This window comes from Ceratosolen solmsi, unplaced genomic scaffold, assembly GCF_000503995.2.
Source record: "Ceratosolen solmsi marchali unplaced genomic scaffold, CerSol_1.0 scaffold148, whole genome shotgun sequence".
In the NCBI taxonomy this organism is placed as follows: domain Eukaryota; kingdom Metazoa; phylum Arthropoda; class Insecta; order Hymenoptera; family Agaonidae; genus Ceratosolen; species Ceratosolen solmsi.
The window spans coordinates 1,438,050-1,465,053 of record NW_011948446.1 but is presented as its reverse complement, the minus strand read 5'-3'; the positions used below and the strand labels follow the sequence as shown (position 1 = coordinate 1,465,053).

General features: G+C 22.4%; 2 protein-coding genes across 2 annotated transcripts; both read left to right on the top strand.

The window, feature by feature from the left end:
* LOC105366237 (sodium/potassium-transporting ATPase subunit beta-like) lies at positions 1 to 7,142 on the top strand. Its single transcript, XM_011504601.1, has 8 exons — positions 1 to 140; positions 447 to 644; positions 1,398 to 1,517; positions 1,583 to 1,752; positions 1,835 to 1,930; positions 4,159 to 4,324; positions 5,111 to 5,205; positions 7,125 to 7,142. Exons 1-8 carry the CDS (start codon positions 8 to 10, stop codon positions 7,140 to 7,142), a joined length of 996 nt encoding a protein of 331 aa, XP_011502903.1. The 5' UTR covers positions 1 to 7.
* Positions 7,143 to 9,684: 2,542 nt separating this feature from the next.
* Positions 9,685 to 25,818, top strand: LOC105366217 (sodium/potassium-transporting ATPase subunit beta-2-like). The gene is made up of 7 exons (XM_011504575.1): positions 9,685 to 9,975; positions 21,715 to 21,855; positions 22,129 to 22,245; positions 23,091 to 23,272; positions 24,308 to 24,409; positions 24,658 to 24,829; positions 25,320 to 25,818. The coding sequence occupies exons 1-7, from the start codon at positions 9,828 to 9,830 to the stop codon at positions 25,430 to 25,432; spliced, it is 975 nt and encodes a 324-aa protein (XP_011502877.1). The 5' UTR covers positions 9,685 to 9,827; the 3' UTR covers positions 25,433 to 25,818.
* Positions 25,819 to 27,004: the final 1,186 nt, after the last annotated feature.

The window sequence follows — 27,004 nt, the reverse complement described above, 5'->3', positions numbered from 1 at the left end:
ATAAAAAATGATCAAACACGATGAAATGTATTACAATGAAAGAAAGCCCGTGCCAAATTTGGGTGTATTTAAAAACTTTCAACGATTTCTCTGGAATCCTGAAAAAAAATCTTTACTTGGTAGAAATAAAGAAGAATGGGGTAAGTGCGAAATTTTAATTTACTTACTTTAGCCAAGAAAATAAAATGCAATCATAAATTAATTGCATGAAGTAATTAATCATTGTTGAATATTAAAAAGAAATCGATCAATATTTCAAACAAAATACTTTTAATTATATTTTTCGTTTATTAAAAACCGTATGAAAATTAAAATGGTTCTCCTACGATAGATTGTAAAATTTATAAAATTTTAAATTTCAGAAGTTTTTCTCTGATAAATGTGAATACTTTAAAATATTCGATAAAAGCTATAAAGTATATAAATACTTTTTATCACATTCGCAGCTCAAGTGTGTGTGTTTTACATGTTTTTTTTTGGTGGACTCATTTTACTTACTTCTTTACAATTGTGGATTACTTACATGTATGTATCCTCTTTTGATAAACCATTCTATGAGTATAGCAAAATATCCCCAAGAACTTGGTTGGAGCCGAATCGAAAATCAATGTTTGAAATGTCATCATTGAATAGTCATGGACCAGGTTTTACGTATTCCAATCTATCAATTATTATTTACGTTAAGTTTAAGTGATGATATTGATTATAAAGGATTTTACACTATAATCACTATTGAAAGAAAATACTATTTTATTTTTAAATATTATTTTAAAATCCATATTTTTCCTTAGATCTTAAATAATAAATTTTCAACTAATGTAATTAGTATTAATAATCACGGTATAATATCTACAGTCTCTATATTATTTCAAAAACATTTTTAGTTTAAAAAATATATAATTTCACATATCACGATGTTCATAGGACTACAAAAGTTATAAAAACTATTGTGTAATTATCTAATCATTTTATTTTCAAAATTATAAATTTTTTAATAAGTAAAAGAAATTTATTATAATCAATATTATCTTTACAAAAATGTATATACATTTTTTCTCATAAATCAGAAAACAAATATTGATATACTCTTAAAACGATAAATAAAAATCAAATTTAAACAGCTTTTATTCAACATAACTATTTTTTTAATTGGTATTGTAACTATTTCTTTAACATTTCATTTTTTGATAAATTAAAATAATTAATAATTATTTTAATTATTTATTTTCGCTTATATAATGTCAATTCCAAAAAGTATTTCAAAATAATGATGTAGATAAATGACATCACCTTTAATATTTGTATAATCATTAAAATTGTATCTGCGCATGTGCAGGTATATACTTGTATACCAATATATATAATAAAATTATTTTAATTAATGGTTTACAAAATAGGAATTGTTTTAAAACCAAATATTATACCAAATTCGAAACCTCCTTTGATTTTAATTGACGAATCTCACAAAATGAACAAAGTAAAAAAATATGTAACGGCTGTAAAGAAAATGTTATCAGGTAACACATTTTCTTAAAAGAATTAATATTAAAAAGTTTGTATACCATTTATATTATATTACTAGAGTATAATGTCGATCAATCCAAATTCGACATTATCTGCAACAATTCATTACGTAATCAAAATATGAATAAAGCCTGCTACTTTGATATTCAAACATTAGGCCAATGTTCAAAAGCACCATATGGGTATACTTGGCCACCTCAACCTTGTGTTTATATTAGGTTCAACAAGGTTTATTTATACATATGCATCAAGTCTATTTGTTTTTTTTGTTTTTATTGAAATTTAAAATAATAACATTTTCGTTTGATAGAGATTTGGATGGATGCCTATCTTCTATAATCAAGCTTTCTATTTGCCGAAAACAATGCCACAATGGTTGCAAAAAACCATTCAGAAATCTGACAAAGTAAATTATTTTTGGAATTTTCTATGGCTTTTTACAACTAAGTATTTTTAAAGGAGTTTTAAGTAGTCTTACCATGAATATTCTATCTTAGAAAAAATAATGCATAAGATATATTAATGATTAAATTAACACAGGATGACCATAAAGTGAAAAAAGATTTATTTTTATAAAAATTTAATCCCAAATAATTACTGTTTTCAAAATGTTGCTTTTTTAAAATTAAATATAACTATAACAATAATTTTTTTTTTTTTTTTTTTTTTTTGATAAAACTCCTTCAGTAGTTACAACAAATATTTTTTTATTCACTTAATTAAAATATGAAAAATATTAGTATTGAAGATACTGATTTTTATTTTTTAATAATGCTCTAATGATGTTAAAATATTATTCTCTTATTTTACGGATTTCTACGTAATTATTTACATGTATGATATATAATGTAAAGATGTACAAGTCTACGCCAACGCTTATTGTAGATATAGATTTTGGGTCGAAGTAGGTCATGGATAAACAACCCTCTACTTCTTTTATTTTCTTACTTATAGGGTGGAATACTTGCCTAGTCCATTGATATTATAATCCTCTCCCTGTGTCTCTTTATCTCTCTTTGTAGTCTGTCAGTCTCTCAATCTTCTGTCTTTATTCTCTTTTCTAATTTCTCCTATATAACAAAGATCTTCAACATCTGTCAGTGAATATCCAAATATGAAAGGTTTTTCGATACTACGTCTATTTCACCTGCCCTCTCCCACATGTTTATATTTATATTTATGTACATACATTGAATAATCAGATGTTCATTACTTCTATTAATTATAAATTTATAAAATTAATAATTTTCCTTGAAACATTAATACATTATAAGAGCTAAAATATGCCAATTAACAAATAACAATAATAATCGATCTAACTTTTTATTAACAGATTTATCTTAAATTTTATATTACATCATTATTATTATAAAATTAATATTAAATCAATTTATAAATTAATTGTATCCGATTAAATATAATGTTAATATAAGTATTTTTTATAAAATTAATCACATACTCTTAACTAACTATTTACGAAATTATAACTTAAATGCAGCAAAACCATAATATTAATGCAAATGTATTATTTAATATACGTATGCTATATGTATATGATAGTTATATGATTTGGTATAAATAAAACATATAATTATCTTGGCCTTCGTCGTGAATTATATTTACATATAATCTTTTACAATTTAAGCAAGTTCCTTTACGTTGAATATTTAACATATTATATTAAATATGAAATAGAAATGTAGTGTGCATTATATATTTATACATAGTATATAATATTGATTATCTTTCTATAACAATCTATTTAATATCTTAGTACAATCACACAGAAATGACATATATGCAGATTTAACCAAATGTTTATTTATATCATCTACATTAAAAAATTATTAAAGTTGTCTGTATATAGTCATTTGTAGTTAATTATGACAGATTATATTTTATTATTGTCAAAGTTTTTTTATAATAATTACATTATTATGTTCTAACATTCTCTTCTGCAGATAGATTATTACGTGGTAAAATAAAGAAAATAATTAAAAAGAAATGAAATTACAAATTGAATATTATCAAACAGTTAAAAATAAAAAAATTTTCTAATCAATTTTGTTATGAAATAAAGAAAATGTATTTGATGTTCTTATTTATAGTATCTTGTTTTACATTTTCTGATACCAAATTAATATTATCACAAATTTATTATTCAATTAGTTTTGCTTTTAAAAATAATATAACAAAATTTGCAATTGCATATTTCATTTTACAAATGCATAGACTTTCATTTCCGCGGTAATATAGATTTGAAAAAATTTTGGTGACCAAGGTAAAATGAAATTTGGTTATTTTTAAAAAATTAACTTTTAAAACCAGTTATTATGCATTTTATTAGCATGTTTAGACAAGATTCATTTAATTTTGTTGATTTATTAGATGCATTAGTTTTTAAACGTGTTTGTTGCAATATTATTTAACACGTAATTGCAATGTAATAATATGCTATACATTTTTTATGCAGATTTGCACTATGTCAATTGTCACCATTACTATTTCTCGATGAATTGAATAAAATAATAAACAATTACTGGTGGGATTCTTAGGACATTGCAATCTGTAATAATTCACAAAAACTTTGTCACATATATTCTCATTGATTACATCGCACTTACGTACATATAGTTCTATGTATGGCTGTCATGCGAGGGAGTGAGCAACAATGATACTGTGTTAATGGGAGAAATCGATTATCTGCCAAGTCCTGGATTCCCTATCCAATATTTTCCATTCTTCGGACAGATTGATTATCATACACCGATTGTAGCACTGCAGTTTAAAAATTTAACAGGTTATTTCTTATTTATTTCTTCGTAGACATAAGAGTTTGGATGTATAAGTATATGCCTATTTTCTTTTAAAATAAATACATCATTTAATTCAACTATTGGATTAAATAATAAAATCTATTATATTTATTTAAATTGCTTAATAATGTATATTTGCAATTTGGTATCCGTCATTATCGTTCGGATATGATTTTTAAAAATATGCAACACCTCGTGAAATTTTTATTATTTTTCAATGATTTAAATATTTTTAAATTTGATTTTATAGTGTTTTTTTAAAACACTAATAGTAATTAAAAAAGAATTTATTATTTAATTTATTTAATTTATAAATTATATTAAGCCATCATTTCAAATATAACCAAAATGAATACTGTTGATTATGTATAAATTTACATATTAATACACAAATTAATATTAATACACAAATTAATATTAATACACAATTTATAATATCATAACCTTTTCGATGATCACAGTTTTTCAACATTTTACTTAATAGGAATTGTATAAAAATATGATTTAGTTCTTTCGATATTCACAAACTTTTTATTTAAAAATTATTTTTTCAACATAATTTTATTTGTAAATTATTTTATGATATATTTTTAAGACGTTTACATGCTTATGTAATTCATAGAAAATGGTTAAGATATTTCAAAGACTCAACATTATATACCAAATTAATAATTTAAATTTGTAGATATTTTATTTGTTGCAAAATATTTATTATTAAATGTTTGATCTCTTTCCACTTACTTCCTAATTTGAAAATATCTATTTTACAGTCAATCAACTAATCAATATAGAATGCAAAGCTTGGGCTCAAAATATTGATAATGAAAACCGTTATAATCTGGATTTTCGAATATTAATAAAAAATGCAAATGCTACAAAGTAAAATTAATTTTAAAACTTAATTATCTGTAATTTAATGTATAAATAATTTTAATTAGAATATCATTGAAAAAATAATTTTCTGAATTATATTTAATGTTTCTGCTTTTAATTTTAAGAAATAAAGAAATTAGAATTATAAAAGCCAATTTTGTCAATTTCATTATTTTAAATTCATAATATATATATATATATATATATATATTTGATATAATTATTTACACAGGATTCCTTGTTTTTTTACTGAAGTATTGTAACTTTAATTAAATGCAGATTATAATACGTGTAAATTATAGAAATACATATTCCCAGATTATTTACAAATGAATTTTCTACTAACTTTATTATAACTATACTATTAATTTACTAATACACATTGGTTTGACTTTGATGATATTTTGAAACTGCAGAAATTTTTTACAAATATATTTATTATTATTCTACATATATCATTATTTAATTGAATATATTTATCTTTGAATTTGAAAAATATACTGATTTGTAATATACAACTTAGATAAGTTTATTTTTGTTTCGTAATGAAGTTCAATTTTTATGTACACTACTTAAATGATCTGAAATTATTATATAGAACATCAAGAAATAAATTTTCTTAATAGATAATATGTTCACGATATATAAAAATTATAAAATGCGTGCTTAATTAATTTTAGATTTTCTATAATTATTATCAGAGTAATATTTAAATATAATTTAAATATAATTATTTTTAATAACGCAAACAGCTATATATTTGAATAAGGATTTTTTAATTATTATAAAGTATTTTAAGTATAGCAAAGTATAAAATCTTATACATACAATCTGATTTTAAATAATACATAAATGAAAGTTTTGAAATAAAAAAATATAAATACAAAGAAAGTATTATATAATAACACTAAAATATATTTTGATAAGGGGTTCTGTAGATTGGTTAGATATTGAATCAATGACAAGTTGCGATAGATTTCATTACTTATCTTAAACCTTATTTTCAAGAATCTCAATCTGGAAGAAAGCTATTATTAAAGCTAACTTCTATAAGTTATTAAACCAGCAAGAATTGTAAGATTTACTAGTAGTTCATCCTTAATTTAAAATAATTCATTATATGTATACATATGCATATTTTCATCACTATTCAATTAGTTCATCGTTATATGTATGTTATGAAATACAGAGTTTGATTAATATATTAAAAATTTATATAAAATTTATATATTAAAATCATATTCAAAAATTTCAAAAATTCAGAAATTTCAAACATTCAAAAATGTTCGATATAACACAAAACTATTTGATTAAGGTGCATTTAAATATTGCACTAACAAATGCTTCAAAATAAACCTCCATAAAATATTAAATATACATTATTAAAATATATTTTCTCATTATACAATTTGAAACTTGTTTTAATTAAATTTCAAAAAAATAAATGACCTTGTATCATGTACTATATTGTACTTGTTCGCAAAAAAATCGGATGGCAGCTTTTATAACATTGAAAATGAATTCTCTTTAAGTTTTGCAAAAATTAAAATTAAAATATGTAACATATTTCGAAATATTTTGAGCATATATAATCATTAAAGATTTTAATTCATATTTCATAGTTTTTAAAGTAATTGATATTGTAAAATTTTGTATAAATTGTATAAATGTGACTATAATTTAAATGCGTAAGATTAAGCTAACCAAAATAAGCTTATCATTTTCCTGTGGGGCATTTTACATTTATTAAAAAATATTTATATATATATATAAAGGATCAATTTCTATATTATATTTTAAGATTTTACACTAAGAACGATCTCATTCGTATTCCTATTACATATATTAAAAGTAACGAATTTTCATATCTCTTTATATTGAATAATGCGAAATGACATTTTGTGCCCTCAGCTAGAAATAATAATGTGATTTCTGACGTACGATACGAAGTATTGGTGAAAATTGAAAAAAATCGCTATTAAATATAATAATCATGATAATATTCTGAGTAAAAATAGGATATTTCACTTCTATAAATAAAATTAAAAACAAACTATTCAGGCGATTTTTGTTACTTATAAATCATTTCATTGCGAAAATCACGTATTTTCTATTATAAATGATTTATAAATTTTGGTGAAAATAAAGATTAATTTTAAAAATATGGAAATGTAGTAGAATGGTAAAAAAGATGTAGTATCAAATATATCATAGACAACGAATAAGTATATAATTATACGGGTATACGTAGTGAAATTAATGGATAAATATTTATTTAATACAACTAAATAATAATCTTAAAAATATTTATTAAATAGCATGACTCTTCAGATGATGGATAAGCTTTAATATTAATACTTTGACAGTTCAAGTAATTTTTCTTCGGGACAAATTAACTTGATTTATCTATAAACTATTATACTATAAACTATAAATACTATAAAAATGACACTGATACATTATAATTATAAGTATAAATACCCCACCAGAAAGTTAAAAATATATAAAGATAAAAATCTTTTTTATTATTAAATTTAATAACATCAGCATACTGAATTTAGATAAAATTATTTTTATAATAATATCTTGCACGAATTTATTTTTAAAAGGTATTCATAAGAGGGTGTCTCTTTTATAAGACGAATGTCTGCAACCCACGTGATTTTCTATTTATACGCAGGTCTATATTATCCCAAACACGTTGTATCTTTTTTGATATTTTCGTTATTTATAATAGTTGTACCAGAAAGTTTTTAGAAATCCTAATTAAAACCTTTTTGTTTCAAAGAACATCAACTTATTTTCAAATTTAATTTTAATTTATTATTAATATAATAATCTACTTAATTTTAATAATAAATTTTAAAATTGTGCGAAAGCAGAAGCTATCAATTTTACTTTATAACTTTAAAGTTTTATTTTAAATAGAGAAACATATGTAAAAAATATTTGTTTTTAATTAGTATTCAATTTACAAAAATAAAAAATATTATATCGAAATTTTTGTAAATATATAAAACAATTTTATTTATTAAATTATGAGAAGAAATTTTTAAAAGTAGGCTTTAAAATCGGTACTATACATATGCATAAGTATGTTGATGATTATACAAATAAGTGTATTCCCAATGTAATTATAAATGTTCATAAATATTAAATTTGGAAAATTTCTATCAATTGTTTAATATTTACAGAGAATGAAGTAAATTAACGAATAAATAATTTTTAAAAATAAAGAAGCTTTTTACAAAGACGAAAATAATTTAATGAATATTTGAATTGTTGATAAAAGGTAAAATATTATATAGAGTAAGAAGTATTAAATTATTGATCAACTTTTACAAACAGCAGGAAGTTAGCAAAGGAAATGGAAAATATACGATCGCCGCTGGAATACGAGTAGATTATAAAGGTAATGTTTTCCGATTTTCTAATAAGACTTTGAGAACAATAGATAAATTTAAACAAATCAGAACAATAACGAGCAGTAAAAATGACAAAAAGAGAAGCAGGAAGAGATAGCATAATTAATGCCTGTTTGCTTCTAAATTGATAAATTATTAAATGTATCCTATTGTCACGACAATTGAATTTAGAATTCATAAAATAAAATAAATTTTACTTTAAGAATAATTTAGAAAATTGTGAATGTATATTACATTAAACATGTAATATAAGAATATCGGTGGACATACATTTCAATAATAATGTATATATAAATGCTTATATAAACTGTTTCTATATTTAAGAAAAATAATATTAAATATTAAACATTATTTTTTTAAATAAGTAACAATAAATTGAAGTTAAATAAGCTATTTAGACAATTGATTTATAAAATTAAATACTTAATCGCGTAATTAAATAAAATTGATTCATTTTTAAAAATTAGGAAAAACTAAATATCAGAATGTGCTAGGGCAGTCCAAGCTAGAAAAGAGAATAGTTTTTTATTTATATAATGATGAGGAAGACTAGACGTTAACAATATATATATATATATATATATATATATATATATATATACACGTGACTGAATTTGAGCGAGACGGCTAAAAAAAATATAAAGCTCGTTTATAAAAAAGATGAAGTTTAAAATTGCAGAAATGAAGCAACGAAGACATGTAAATAGTGTAACTCATTTCTAAATATTTTCCCCGCTCAACTTTGCACTGCAATAATTTATCCAAAAAATTTATCGGCTATAAGCTGAGTGCTTAATGTCCAATTTTAAATTTTCGATGAGAAAATGAAATATCGGCAGTTATTTATGAAAAATAAATAACCATACGTCGATCCAAAAATCTGCTGCTGATTAAATAAAGGGAGAATAGGACAAAGAGCGGCGTCGATGTCGCCCAGCAGAGGCTGGACCGAAGTTGCGGCGCGCGCATCTCGTCACGCCTCCTCGGGTCCGGTCGAGGCGCGCCTGCGCTGCTCCATTCCAAGACTCCGACGGCGCCCGCGAAAATAGTGCGCGCCAAGCATCCACGACGTCCACGTCTAACTCGCTTCGGCTAAGTGCGTGCGTGCGTGCGTGCGTGCGTGCGTGCGTTCGTGCGTGTGTAGCTGCGCCGCGGCGCGACTCCAGTGCGGGGTGGCCGCGGCTCGAGAATGGGCGTCGGGCCCAGGGAGGGGCCCCTCGAGCCCGGGGATATCTACATGCCCCGGGCCGACACCAGGACCAAGTGGCAGATAATCAAGGATGCAATCTACAACCCCACCGAGGGTACGATTTTTGGGCACACCAAAAAGCGATGGGGTAAGTGTTGCACGAAGCAAAAATCGGTGCTTATAACAGCTCGTTCGACGACTGTTGGCGAGTTATGTAATTTCTCCAAAGCCACAACACGGCTATTACTTTACATTTTATTATCGCAGTATACCGAAGATTTCGTGCATTTCACATCCAGCATGGCTTCCCAAATTTCCGCACTTCCACGAGTCAGAAGTTTCCCTACTAATGAGATGGATTTATTCAAGCAATCAACAACCTTTTGCTTACATTTCGAATGAAGGGGACTTGCACTCGTGACTCTGAATACAAACTCTCCCCTTTTGATTATGATCTAAACTTTGATAAGGGGTGGCTTATTAATCGTTAAATTCAATAGTAAATGATAGATCATATCTGATATTCTGCGCGTCCTTTTAATTATGCATATCTATTACATGTATTCAGTTATAAAGATAGATATATTGGTTTTCTTAAACGTTTGAAACAAAAAGTTCCAAACAAATAAAGTTGCATGAATACCCATGCAGTCGATAATTACATCTCGGCTGCGATTGCAACTTCTGACTTAAGAATTTTTTTCACAAGCTCATAATAATGTCCTCGTATTTAGTTCTTTTATTAAATGTTACAAGAACATCGTTAATCGGCTCGTTTTATTTTACTATCTCTTGGCAACAAGAGATTACTTTTATCTTGCTGAGGTTGCACTTTGGGATCTCAATGTGTGTTAAAGGCGCGAGGCCCAATTCATTAGAATTACGAAAAAGGGTTTGCTTTCATCTACTGAAAGTCAATGGTCTATAAAATTAATTATGTAATATTTATAAATACGGGAGAACGCTATTTTTATCCGCAACTATTATCTATATTATAATATTAAGAAAGTTATTATTAAAAGAATATTAAGATGCTTATAGAAATATTATTTTAAATCTAATTTTTTTAAATATTGTTATATTTTTGTAAAGTTCTTAGTTAAATTAAGTATATAATTGTAAAATTGTGGCATCAACTAATTTAATACTAATAAAACATAATTTTAATTGTATTTTTCATTAATATTACTATTTAATAACACTTCAAGGAAATTATTAATTAAGTATTCTTGATTTTTAGGAAAAAATGCCACTGCACATATAATTTACACCAATTATTATTTAAAATATAATAACTTTACGTGGAAAATAATTTTTAAAATTAAACCGGAAATACTTTCAAATGGTCCAAGTAACTTAAATTACCAATTAATTTTATTATCAATAATATTAAATATGTCTTTCTTTCTGTTTCATTTACTGTAGCTATTAAATATTCTTGACAACTCGTAATTTTGTTTTAATTGCTAAATATTTTAGCACATAATTATTTTTTAAAAAATTTTAAGATATCCAATATTATCCAGTCAAATTCCTTCCAAAAATTAAATTTAAACTAAGATTTTCAAATTTTCACCATTTCATTAGATTAATCATTCAATTGCGAGTTACGTAATATAAAGTTTATTCAAAACATTTAAATATAAAAAAATTAGGTTTATATATTTAGAATTCAGATATTTAATTTTTTAATTTAACAAATTTACTATACTATAAGTATTTGTGTTCAAAATAATTTGAATTTAATTAAAGTTAAATAAATGAAGCTACTTACCTATTAAAAGTTAGAAATATGTATTGAATCGGGAATAATAATTAATATATTCAAAATTATTTACTTAGAATAAAGTATTTTAATTTATTACATTTATTTGAATAATAACTCACATACCAACAAAAATTTCATAATTAATTAATTATATTTCAAAAATAAAATTTATCTTTTTAGAACTAGTATCGGTAAATATTAATTAGTTATATATTTTAGTCTATTTAATATCAAATACATCATTAAAATATAGATAAAATGTATTTCAGGAAATAATATAAATTACTTTTCATAATCTTAAATTCTGTTTTCCCAGAATAAAGAATATTAAAATGCTTATATGTAATACAGTTGTCAATGCATAATATAATAAAAAAATTATTATATATAAGCATTTTAATAGTCTTTATTCTGAGAAAAAAAATTTAATTTATTTTAACGTCTATATATATATAACTAGAAATATGCATTTATTATAGTTTATTTTAAAACGTATATTATTGTATATCAATTCTTTTATATAATATTATTCAAAATGCAACCATCCACTTTATAATTCATAAAATTCTTTTCAAATTCATATGTAATGTTTTTTTATTATTACACTTAAACATTAAATTTTTTTTTTTAATTAATACTACAAAAATTGTATGTACATAAATATCTATAATAAATTAAAATATAATATATATAAAATGGTAAAATACGTGAATATCTATAAATGCTATTGATACTGAAATATCCCTTCCTAATCATTCTACTATATGCTTTGGAAACAGCATGGGTCTAAACAGGGGATAAGGGAGAACAAGAGAGGGATAGCAAAAGAAAGAAATTTGGATGCGCAGGAAAGTATAAAGAAAACTAGAAAAATCCGGTTTGCGACAGATCAATACAAAATCAACATCTTCTAATTTTTATACCTAAGGAAAAGGAAATAGAAAACTGCCCCTCTGTGACCTAAATAATTTCTATGGTTATATAAAAAAACATTTCGTGCGGAATGATGCAAGGAACGAAATAATATAATTAGAAATAAATTTGTCTTCGTAGTATAATATTATTTTATTAAAATAATTTAATATTATTACAAGATCTTTTAAATTTATTTCAATATGAAAATTACTATAGATACATTAATTACTCTGAAAAAAATTTTTTCAAATTATAATGAATGTATAAAAAGCACTTACAAATAATATTAACAGTATATATATTTTGAAGAATTGATATTAAAAAGCAATGAACGTAAATAATAAATAATTAATAAAGCAATTAACATAAATAATATAAATAAAAATTCAATTTTTATTTATCTAACAATAGTTCTGAAAATTAAATTAATAAAATACAAAATCAAAATATAATGAATTAACATTAACCAAAATATGAATTAGGTTTTACTTTTTAATTCAGTATATTTTTTTTTGTTTTTTAATAAAATAATTCATCAATCATCACATCAATAGGATCAGAAAAAGGGGATAATAAAAGTAAATAATTCAGCCAAGTAAATATATAAATTTTGAAAATTATTTATTAAAACACAAAACATTAAATTTTCATGAAAAAAATTATTTTTATACTTTATTATATACAATTTACTAGGTACACAATGAAATAATGAAAATTTTTAAATATAACTATCAACTTCCTTTGTGAAGAATAATGTTTTATTCATTATAAATTCTGCAAAATAATTCTTTGTCTTAATATGTTATGAAAATTTAACAAAAATATTTCAATAAAAAATCTCAATTTATTCCATTTATTATATAATACCACTATATTCCTGTTTAACTTGTAGAATAGTAAATATGAAAATAGATTCATGATTGCTTATTTTTGTAAAATAATTTAAAATAAAATGACATGTTTGAATGATTTTTATTAATATGAATATTTTTTAATTCACATATTGTAATACAGTTTATGGAGATGTTTCTTTGAATAATTTTGTATAAAAAAAAGTAATGAATATTTTTTAATAAAACTTCTCACCATAAACTATAAAAATATTTGTAATTATCAATATTTTACTCAAATGCTTGAATTATGAATACAAAACAGTAATATAACAGTAAGAAATTAAAAATATCACTTATTTGTACGTGTGTAATAGGAAAGTAGCCATGTATATTTATATTGACGTTACTGTTGCGTAAAAGAGAACGGCATCGTGTTATGTGTACACACACAGTAATGGAAATATTTTTTGAGATCACGTGGTACGTTTCTTTTAGTATTATAATTTTAAAATGTTGTTTAATCAAGCATATGCTCTTTATCTTTTACGCAATATTGGATGCTGTACTGAACAATTCATTATATATGATAGTTAAGAGAAATTATGTTACTGACTAAAAGTAAAATGTGTAGAATAAATGTATGTCGTTATCCATATGTAAACATCAAATACGTAATTATATATGAAATGATTAACTTTTTGATAAATTTAACGATATATCTCATTAAAAGCACAAATTTACTTGTTCTTTGTAAAAATTGTTTTAAAAAGAATCATGGGATGCTTACTTGATTGTTCTCCAAATTAATTGGATTAATTATTTATTTCATTCAAGAATATGATATTTATTAATACTTGAACTTCAAATTTATTTTATAGACATTTAGTTATGTGCATATATATATATATATATATATATTATGCGTTATGATATATAAATTTTATTAAATAAGAACAAATTAAAGTCTAAAAGAATTATTTTATTTTTTACTACTTATCCATGAATTGTTTGGAAAATAATATATGTAAATGTTTCATGATAAGCATTAATGCACTAAGTAGTCATACTCTAGCATAAATATAATTATATAATAATATAATATATACATCTAATTATACTTTAGTTAGTAGTATAATTTAATTTATACAATAATATTATTTATATTGAATTTATATACATAATAGAAGATTTTCTGTGTAAGAAAATTTTTTATATGATATTTCATATATAATATATTTCTTGCGCAAATAGAAAATTCTGTATGTCGTTCCTGTTAGTATGCCTCAAAAGTAAATGTAATTTTATTTTATAAATACATTGTTTTATTACATTAAACTTTTATTTAATTAAAATAAACATTGATTTCATAATATTACGAAAAAGTTTAGTAATCTTTAGAACATATTAATATCATTAAAATTCTGTATTGCTGGTATTGTGTGTACTTATATAATATTACTTACTTGTATAATACTAATACGTATTGAAACATGAATTATATTTTTAGAGAATACAGTCAATTTATACAGTTATCAAACATTCGACATTAATTATTAATTTATAATTTACTAAACGAAATAATTTCTTATTAAAGCTATATAAAATATATCTATTTTATATTATTAATATTATTTAATATATTACATAATTTATGATTATGAAATAGATACAAAAGTCGAAATATTTTCAACGACCATTAAGAAATGATATTTTTATGAGGCAATTCTTTTAGAAAAATAAATCTATCAAATTTTCAAGATTCTTAACTATTGTTGATTATAAATAAGTATTCCGATAAATATTATATTTTAATTAACAGATTATTGTACTAGGGATAGACATGAAATTATAATAGATAGCGATTAAAATACATTATTATATTATATATTTTGATTTATTGTGTTAAAGAAAGATATTTATATACTCTTGTGTATTTCATAAGCAAACGAACTAATACTTTTCGGAATAATATATTTATTAAATTCCAAAACTGTCTTACATAATGTATGAATTCGTCAGTTTATGCCGAATTATATTATTAGACATCATTAAACGAAATAATACAAAAATTAATTTAAATAACTTAGTTATTTATTTAGTTAGAACATTTAGTTATAACAATAAAACAATTTTTCTTATTTAAAAATTTTTTTTCTCAAATATATTTCAATACTTGAATATAAAATATATAAATCATTCAAATCATCATCATTTTAACGAAATCTCTTTAAATATGATAAACATAAATATTTTTAATTAATCATATAATATATAAGAATTTATAATATCAATTATTTCTATTTATTTATTTAATCTTTAAAAGCGTTGTTATAGTTTGCAATTTCAACTACAATCGGCACTTATTATTATATTTATTATAAATTCGTGTATATTTATATATATTTTTAATTTGAAAGAAATTCACTAAAAATCTGTCTAACCAATAGTCAATATGTTAAAAGTGAAACGAAAACATATTATAAAATTTTATTCTACAATAGTCATATGAAGTAAAATATTTCCTAAAAACAATAATAAAATAAACTATTCGAATATGATTTATAAGTAACACTACATACTTTTATTCAGTTTCAACATAAAACATATGTACCTGTTTACAAAGAAAATTCATATTTTTTTTTTATTTTCATTGATAATTCTAAAAACTATTTATAAAAAACACTATAAAAAGGATAAATAATGCAAATATTACATATAATTTTTAAATAAGATTAAGAATCTATCTCTCAATCATATTTAAAAAAGTATTATTTATTATGAAATAATAATAAATATATTTTATTTATGTTTATATATATGATCTAGCAATTTAAAATATTCTCCGCTTCTTTTCCATTATGGAAAATCCAATATATACATATATATATATATATATATATATATATAAACGCACGCTATGATTACATAACTATGTTAGACCTAATTGATTATAGAAATAATGAATTACTACATTTTGTTTAAATATAACATACTTCTGAATTCTATTTATTTAAGTCATTCAGATCTATAAATATAATCAATTAAACTGCATTATTTATAATAATTTATATTCAAACAAAAAAAATTTTTTGAATAAAATAATCATTGATGCTGAACTACTAATTCGTTATTTATCATAACATATTTGGAAAACTGAAAATTTAATTAAATATTAGATAGATTCCAATAATACAAATTTTATACTATTAAAATCAATAACTAATAGTAAATAAATGTATGTTTATATAGAATTAGTATATAAATTATTTACATATTAAACTTATAAATGTAAATACTGAAAAGCAAAATATTTACTTAATAAGAATTTTCAATTTCAGAACAAAAGTTAAAAAAATCTATTCTAAGATATCAAATTATACATTAAAATTTTAATGTTATCAATTCTTATATATATTGAATAATTTTCACTACTTCAATTAAAATCTACTACGAATATATTTATATAAACGTTTTTCTTATTTAAAATTAAATATTAAATTATTTATAAATGCATTGTGGTTATTAACAATTAATTATTAAATTGTATAAAAAATTAAAAATAGATAACATACTTATCAATTTTCTTTTAATATACTAATTATATGTTAATATATAAGTATAGATGAAGTTCATTTATATTTACTGATAAATTTAAGAAATAAAAGATCTTACTTTAGATATTTTCTGAATTAATTTAATGTATTTTCATTATTGTTCGTAGTATAATTAGAAAATCTGATAAATAATCTGAATAGTGTAATAATTTATAGTATAATAAAATTTTAGTAACACTTAAAATGTTTTATGGAATATTACTGTAAAGAATTTCAAGGTTTAATACATCCGGTATCTTGAAAAAAGAGCATGTGCTTAGATAAAAATCTCAACTGAATTAGACTAAAAACAAAACAAAGATTAAACTAATCTGTACAAAAATTTTATTAACCTAGTTTATTGTTCTAAATTACATTTATCGAGTGCATTATAATAAATACTTTTCTTTATGTTATATTTTTCTCTCAACTAATTTTCCTTTACTATATTTAATTTATTACTCTTAATAATAATATTGATGGTTGATAAATGGCCAATTCAAGATTTTTTAAATGGAGAATTAACATATCAATGAGAAAAATGAATTTACTTTTTCGCACACACACACACACACACAGAGAGAGAGAGAGAGAGAGAGAGAGAGAGAGAGAGAGAGAGAAACAAGAAATAAGTGAGAAAGAAAAGAAGAGTAACTTATGTATTATATTTTTTGATTCTTCGATTTTTTTATATGTTTATATATATATATATATATATATATATATATATATATATATATATCAAATTTGTAAATCCCTTTCATAATTTTAACTATTAAACTAATACATCTTTGTTTGCAGATTCTATCTCATGTACAGTATTAAAACATTATATTAATAAATACATGTAAGAAACATGTGTTCAGAACCGAATTAATCTTTAATCTAATTATTTCATTGAATAATAATTGAAATGAATTTTATATTAGTTTAAATTATTAAACAATTATATATTTAATAATATTTTTAATGAATTATATCTGATTGTGATATCTGAATTTAGTATTTGCATTTAATTCAAAACCAACAGTTATTGAATGTCTTATTTAATTCTGATAATTCATTTATTTTTGCTTCAATAATATTTTTATTTTAAGGTTTTTCAAATATACATTTATATTTAGACAAATTTAGCTTATAAAACATCTATACAATAAAAATAATGAAAAAAATTTTCGTATTAATTACATATATTATGTAATTACAGATGTAATAATTGTAAGTATAATTATCGATCATATTTTTATACTTAAGCTACTTCAATAACTATAGAATTTTAAATATTATGATTCTCTGTTACTCTAATCTTTAGGAACATTAAGTATTAATTGATATATTGATGATTCAATCGGTTATATGTAAATTGAAAATACATAAGCAAATTTAAAACAATTGTGTTATAAATTATTTGATTGCAATGTTCCTTTAGTTTGCAAATTAATCTTTATATATACCATCATTATTTTATCGTTATATTTTTATTAATTATAATATTATTTATCTTATTTTTCAAGAAATTTAACAGTTTTTTATATTCTATTTTGAATAAACGTATTGCATGAAAATAAAAATAAACATACTTTAAAATCAAAAAAAAAAATTTTAAACACCTTACTCGCATAATAAAATTTCTAAACTTATGTAGTTACATTTATATTATTATTGAGTGATTTTAGCCTTAATATATAATTTTGTTTTTGTATTAACTAAATTTTTAACTGCCTGATATTTTATACAATTTTTATTAAAATATTGGATGAAATAGTATTGATTTATTAGGCATTACATTTAAGAAAAGAGCCAGTTATATTTAACTATATTAAATATAAATTTTTTTTTTTTTAATATTTTATTCGAATATTGCTATCGACTTAACTGTTTTTCTCATAAATATTTTACTAGAATAATAAAGCATTTCCAGCTTATTACTATTTAAGTACTACTCTTAGAATCATTACTATAATTATATAATATATTGTACTGTGTATATTTAAAGGTATTTTATTAATATAAATTTCATAGAATTTAAACGAACTTCACCTTAAAATTTAAAAAATATAATAGTGATTTTCTAACGATCTTTCCAAAAAATCGGTTACATACATTAAATTCATTAATATTTATTATATAAATGTCGGGAAATAAGGCTCTTCGTTGCAATTGCAGATCTAAAGCTCTAAGATACTCTATTTACGATACTCTATTTTTAATATCTAATGTTTAACTAAAAATTTCATACATTTCTTTAGAAATTAATTGTGGTTTTTTCATATTTAGGTAGATGATATAATTATACATATATAAATAAACATTTATATAATAATAAAATAAAATTTTTTTTTTGATGTGTAAAGAAATAATGAACAAATGATTTCGATGAATTTATTTATACTTATTCAAAATTAATGTCCTAATTTACAAAATATTTTCTCACAATAATCTGATACTATTATTAATGTAAATATCAGTATGATAAGATTCGACGATAAAAAGCAATTGCATAGAGATAATTACTTTACGCATTAAAATTCGTCACGCATTCGTATCAAACGATCAGCTCAGTATCAAAACCTCGTATGTAATAGAAAGTTCGTGCAAATTACCTTAGAGACGCAATTAGCGTAATAATTTACCTATTTCAACATTTTTTTTGGTCTTGAATATTTACCACTGACTCATCACGTAATTCGAATTGTAAAAATTTGCTACGGTGACTAAAAATTGAGTATTGGCGCCAACCCTTGCAAGTCTAAGGGTGGGGGAACGCAATTGGACTAACAACTTTTCTGGATCGTATGTCGGAGTATGCATTAGCCTATGCATATTCTGCATAAGGAAACCCATATTTATAGTGAATTCTGGACAAGTGCCAACCATACGAAGATATTTTTGTTAGCAGACGCCGAGGAACGATGTATCGAAGATCGCCAACAAGAATGTCGTATCGATGGACAATGTATGAAAAATGAACACGCTCCAGCTTTTTGTCAGTGTCTTTTACTTAATTTTTCATAACTTTATGTGACCTGTCACAAAATTAATGATTTATCCAATATTTCTAACTGCGCTTTATTTAAAAATAAAATGTACTTGCGTTCGAATACATTTTAATTCAGCCTTTCTTTACTTTAAATCGAAAAAATATAAAGCTTTTAAACTCCTGAAATTAATAAAACAAAAAAAAAAGAGGAAAACCTTTATGAGCGGCGAAATATGAGAGAAGAAGAAGTACTAAATTTTTTTAATAAAAATCAATTTCTTTATTTTCAAAAATGCATTGATATCAGATCTCTTCATTTTATTTATTAAACACATTTCAAATACTTAACATATTTAAGTCCTCACTACAATGATACGTATATAACTATATATACCACTCACATTAATGCGTATATAACAATCGAATATTTTATAATACATGGGTTAGAGTAATCCATTTGGTCATAATTACAGTGTATGCTTACAGTGTAGTCGTAGTTAGCATTAATTTTAGAAGAGAATTACTTTAATTTTCATAATTTTAAATAAGTTGAATGTTCGTATAATTTTAATAATTCATTAAATCTTAGTTTCTTAATTTAAGTAAATAATTGAAGGAAACTAATTTGTTTTTTGAATAATCAAATAATGAAACTCATTTGCTACTTCGCTATCCTTTTTTTAATTTAATATCCATATATTTTAAAAATATTATTCTGATAATTGCTGAATGTATTATGTGTATGTGGAAATCAAGTAAATCGACTAAATTTAGTGATTATTTCAGTTTTGAATTAACTATCAGCGTTTTTTCTTACTGTAATTTTGAAATTCAAAGTGTTTCATTTTATTCTATAATCATATTTCAGTATTTGAACTATTCGATTGTTTATTTAATTAATTATAAATTATTTTACTATTATTCATTCACTTGTAAAAAATTATAATAAATAACAATACTAGGATGTGGAAATGTAACAATCATATGAAAATTAGTAATATAATATTAAAAAAATGGCGCGAAACAAATATTTGGTAAATTAGAAACACTAAAATCCATTCAATTGAAGTAACTGATTCATAAATGTCTTTCATATGATGATTAGAAGGCAATGGCAAAAATTAAAAAATTAATGTTTATAAAAAATGATTGTAAAAGATAATTAATTACAACTTATAATTGTGACGTGTCGAAACAAGTTTTAATGGCAAACGAGTAATTCACTAGTCAAAATTTAATTAAGATACTCTTGTATCTCTTCAATATCTTATTTAAATAAATCTACAGTGGAGTATGTATTTACCAATTGTAAATTCATAACTCGTTCCTAAGATTTCATCAGCATCTCATTCATGTTGACTTCGTTTACTCACAACTGCTTCTTTGTGTATTCATAGTTACTCATCGTACTCAAGGTCGTTTATTCTATTCTGAATTCATGGACACTCTCTGTAAAGAGGTGTTAAACCACCTTAGATATGGGTATGTGTGTGTGCGAGTACGTACGCGTGCGTTTCTGTCTCTCTGTCTCTCTCTCTCTCTCTCTCGCTGTGTGTATATATATATATATATATATATATATATATTTCTTACTTTATAATAATCTTATGAAAAGTAGAATTATTTATAAGATCAAATTTGATATAAACAAAAGTTAATATGTGCATAAAGTTATTGCTATATCTTACAATTTTTTTTTTATTATGCTATGAGAATTCCAAGCAACTGTAATAAAATACTTTTCTGTGTTTTTTATTTATATTCTATGTATTTTTACTTAACTCTTACTTAATTATAGGTATCGTAGGGCTTTTTTACCTGATATTCTACAGCGTTTTAGCTGTACTCTGCGCTATCTGCATGATGGGACTATTAGCGACAATAGACGAAAATAGACCAACATACACTTTGGATAGCAGTATTATAGGAACGAACCCTGGTAAGACAATGTTGATAATAATTATTGGAAATTAATATATTAATTCTTTATTGTGCAATAGCACTTTAACTATCGTATTTTATTATCGAGTTGTCATTTAAAATAGAATTTCGTATAAAAAATATTGTTAATTTGTTATTGACTATATAAAAAGCTTTATATTATTGTCAACTAACGTTAACATTCATAAATACCTTATCACAATTTATTTATATAAAATCATAAGTTTTATAATGCAATACCTACTTATATATCACTTTTTTATTTATAAAGGTCTCGGATTCCGACCAACTCCTGACAACATTAAAGAACGATCATTAATTTGGTACAGTTCGTCTAACGCAACGCAAATCAAAAGATGGGTTACTCTTTTAAATGTGTTTTTGGAAAGTAAGTGAAAATATTGTTTAAAATTTTTTTTACAATTTAATTTCTAAAAGGTACATAGCATTTAATGAAATGGAATTTTTTAATTCATGAATTACATATTTATGGGGCTGTGAGTATTAGTAAAGGCTACAACTATTGAACAATTTTAATAACCGTCTAATCGTAGATTATTAATTGAACTACTATAAATAATATCATAGTGTAATAATACTTTTAATACTATACATCTTCTTAATAGCAATGTAATCCTAGATTGTTACTTGAAATATTTTAAAGAATTGTATATTTAAAGAAATGTATTAATTCAGTAATGCATTATTTATTTTATTACATATTTTTCATTGTTTGTTTTGAATTAAAAATTTAATTAAAAATTAGAGAACAGCATTTTTCTGCATATTTAATTCAATTACATTAGACTTTAGATTAGACTTTAGACTTTTATAAAGTAAAATTTTAAGTTTATATAATATTGCTGATTATAAATACTTATAATCAGAATTATTGTTTCAACAAACTACATTTTTTAATCCAAAATATGTAATATTTGGTAAATATTTTTATTGCGAAATAATCATCGTGCAATTATCATTATTTTATTATTTTTTTTTTTAAAGAATTGATAAACTTACACACATTTTTTTATAAATCAGTTATGAAGCATAATATTTTACATAAATTTTGTTCTAACTTTTTAATTTTTTAATGTTCTTTTCATTTTAATTCATTTAATAAAATTTTTATTGCGAATTATTAAAACAATAACCTCTAATTATCAATACAATGTAATAAAACTGACTTATTTTATGAGATTATTTTACACAAATTAATTTCTTTGATTAAAGAGTACTTGAATAAAACGAAACTTATAAGTGCTGGCCGTAATCAGGTGATATGCGACTATGATAAGCCGCCAAAAAAGGGTAAAGTTTGTACTGTCGACGTGAACAGCTGGGGTCCATGCACATCAACATTAAACTATGGTTACAATAACTCCTCACCCTGTGTCTTCATTAAGCTTAATAAGGTAAGTTTGCTCAGTGTGACGCTGCCACATTATTACTTTCTTGGACGTCACAAATCTATTTCGAGACTCTACTACTACTCTCCTGCTCGGCCGAAAATCGATTGCAATTTCTGCTCTATTCTCCTTTTTCCGATGTCTCATTTCATTTATAATTCAAAGAATATAATTTCACTCTTAATTATAACCTCTCCAAAAGAGATAGTTTTTCATAATATAAGAAGCTTAACATTTCTTTGTTTCATTATTTATCTCAATTATATATATATATTTTTATGTTGTTTTTTTTGTGATATTATAGATATATATATATATATATATATATATATATATATATATATATATATATATATATATATAGATATCCATCAAATTTCACCAAAAAAACCTTATTAAAATAAATACTTTAAAATAATATTTTTTTATAAATATTATCTAATTTATTTTTACAGTACTTAACTATAGGTAAATTCTACTGTTTCATTAATACAAATATTTTGCGGGAAAATGTATTATTCCAACTGTATTAATAAATAATAAGGTATTATACAGCTTATCAAATAGATATATACATTGTTCGTTAAAAAAATCCGTTGTTGATATAAATAAATAATATATACTTACTTAATTCTCTATTATAATTCATTAAAGTTAACATTTACTATTAAGTTACCGGATCATAGCTTCATGTCAATAAAGTAAACTGAAATTCATTAAAGAAATTTAATAAGACATAAATTACTGAATTGATTTTACACTGTAATTATATATATAACAAATTGAATCGTTAACTAAAGTAACATTTCAGTTACAAATTGGAAACTTGATTATTTTAAATATATTCAGAATAAATCAATATATAGGCAATGTTATTGTTATTTAAAATAATATTCTATGCTTCACCATTTAGAATGAAAAATACCTATATTAATACTAATATTAATAATAATAATAATAATAATAATAATAATGATAATAATATAAGAATAATAATAAATATTAAATAAAAAGATAATTCCAAATTATGTCTAACTGCAGATATACGATTGGGTACCAGAATTTTATAATGATACTAAAAATTTGCCAAATGATATGCCTCAAGATCTTAAAAATCACATAAGAGGACTCGATAAATCTAAGGTAAATAAAAATTAATTACAACGAATTTCAATTACGTATATACATAAAATTATATTTACTAAGAAACATTAAAATTTGATATTAAAATACTATCATCGTTTATTCATATACATCAATTATTTCATACATATTGTTCAGGCTTACAGTTTGCATAATAGATTTAAAAATATCTAGTATATTTCCATATTTCAATAAATTTAATTCTCAAACCCATTATATTGTAATATATTGATTTATATCATTTTCAGTTAAATACAATATGGCTCTCGTGTATGGGTATAGATCCTCACGACAAAGAAGCTATTGGAGAATTGGAATATTACCCAAAGTTTCGTGGTTTCCCTGGATATTATTATCCATATTTAAATCTTCCTGAATATCTCAGCCCGGTGATAGCTGTGCATTTTAAGCGACCACAAAGTAATTAATATTTTCTATTATTAGATCATAATTTATGCTTATACCTTCTTTTTATATTTGTATTTTGAATTTGCTATAAAATAACTACTTGAGAGATAATTTTGTTTTATTAAAACGATAAAATTATTTTTTTCTAAAAATTTTAGATTTTCTTTAATGCCTTTCTAAGAATAAAATATATATTCAAAATTTTCTTGGAATAATCTCAAGCGTTTTTATGCTATATTTGAAGCAAATAAAAATTTTTTTTAGTAATAAATGTATTTAATGTTTATTGAATTTTTTTGTTTAATAATTGAAACACAATCTTTAATAATATAATAATATTATATTCTAATACAGATAATTATAATATAGAAAATAATAATATAGATAATTTTAAAATCTTTAAGATTTTTCACTAAGATTATATGTTTGCTTTGCGTAAAATTGAGCATGATATTTTTAAATGAATAATATAAAAATGTAATTTTTGAAATTATATTTACAGGGAATAAGGTTATCAGTATCGAGTGTCGTGCTTGGTCCAAAAACATTATTTATAAACACGATAAAGGCATTCAGTCTGGATCTGTTCACCTGGAGATATTGATAGATGATTAATTATTTTATATTTCAATAAAATTTAAGTATAAGTGCCTGCCTCAGCCTACCTCGCACGTCAATACATAAATACGTTTTTATTTATCCATATAATCATTACTTAATTACACAATGAACGTTGATAATCAACGTAATATTATTCATGTATTAAGTTTTATTTTTAAAAATTAAGTCTTTTTCTTCTTAGAATAGAAAAATTACTGCTAGATGCCAGTAATTATTAAGGCAAAATATTATCCAATAGCTGTAATAAATCATAGATTTACAACATCGTTTGAAAATCATTATTTGTAATACGTATAGATGTATTAAATTTCGTTTAAAGATGAATAACTGTTTAGAGATATAAAACATTAATCAATTTGGTGATTTTTTAAATAGAATGCCATTTTGCAATGACTGTTGCTTGAAGAAATCTCATTAATCATATATTAAAATAAATATTAAAAAAACATCTTAAGAGAATTTAATCCTCTATTTTTTAATAAAGACATAATAAATTTTTTCATATACTCAAAAAACATATTCATTTTTATGAAATATATTTTTAATATTTCTTTATAAATTATAGTTCTCAGTAAATAATCTGAATTTAATACAATAATAATGATTTGTAAAGAAATATTAAAATAAAAATTATTGGAAATTTAATAATTTATTCAAATTCGTTTTGTCTCTAAAATTTTTATTGCACAAATGTACTTTACAAGGTGTACTTTACAAATAATGCTTCATGGATATTAAACAATTATTTAACAAATAATACATAATTACATGATTAAGTTAGCTTGAAACATAAATTTTAGAAATACTGTACTTATATTGTAGGGAAGTTCAAAGTATTTATATAAAGAATAAAAGTAATAATATTTAATTATTTACAATGAAACAAATTAAATTTTGTTTACTCTATTTAAAAATAAATAGTATACAATAGAAAATATACTTAATTGTTTCGCATGCATATTTATTTTCAAGTGAAACATTTCATAAAATAAAGAATTGCAATACTATATATAAAAGTTCACTTACTCATTTAATTATGTAAATAATTCAATAAAATTCATAAAATTATAATGGTATAATACATCGATCAAAGACAATTATTTAACCAGTGATAGCTGAATGAGTACAAAATAATAATATGCAAATTATTAAATGTTTTCGAATACACAAATTGTTATGCTAAATATATTTAATATGAAATAATGAAGTATTTTAACATAATGAAATTGATATTACAGTTTTTTAATTTTAACTGAAGAATTTGAGTCTAAGATTTACTTATGAAAATGAATGTTAATATCATTCAAATTCATATATATATATACTATCATATGAGCTCACATTTATGTCTTCTTGAAATACTTCGATTTTCTCTTTTTATTTTTCATTAAATTTTTATCAAATAACTGAAGATATACATTAAAAAAGTCCTTTATTATTCAATCAGAAATACTAACTTATTTAAATATTAGAACATAAAAAAACATTTTTGACAGATAATTAGATTTTTTAAATATTGTAAATTTATTTTTATTATTCGGAATTTGAATATATTGGATTTCTATT

Bases quoted from the DNA above. Each gene is read 5' to 3' on its own strand.
- LOC105366237 (XM_011504601.1), top strand. From the start codon at position 8: ATGATCAAACACGATGAAATGTATTACAATGAAAGAAAGCCCGTGCCA. The intron at 141-446 runs GTAAGTGCGAAA...TCACATTCGCAG, and splicing joins TAGAAATAAAGAAGAATGGG to CTCAAGTGTGTGTGTTTTAC. The intron at 645-1,397 runs GTTTTACGTATT...TTTACAAAATAG, and splicing joins ATTGAATAGTCATGGACCAG to GAATTGTTTTAAAACCAAAT.
- LOC105366217 (XM_011504575.1), top strand. From the start codon at position 9,828: ATGGGCGTCGGGCCCAGGGAGGGGCCCCTCGAGCCCGGGGATATCTAC. The intron at 9,976-21,714 runs GTAAGTGTTGCA...ACTTAATTATAG, and splicing joins GCACACCAAAAAGCGATGGG to GTATCGTAGGGCTTTTTTAC. The intron at 23,273-24,307 runs GTAAGTTTGCTC...GTCTAACTGCAG, and splicing joins TCTTCATTAAGCTTAATAAG to ATATACGATTGGGTACCAGA.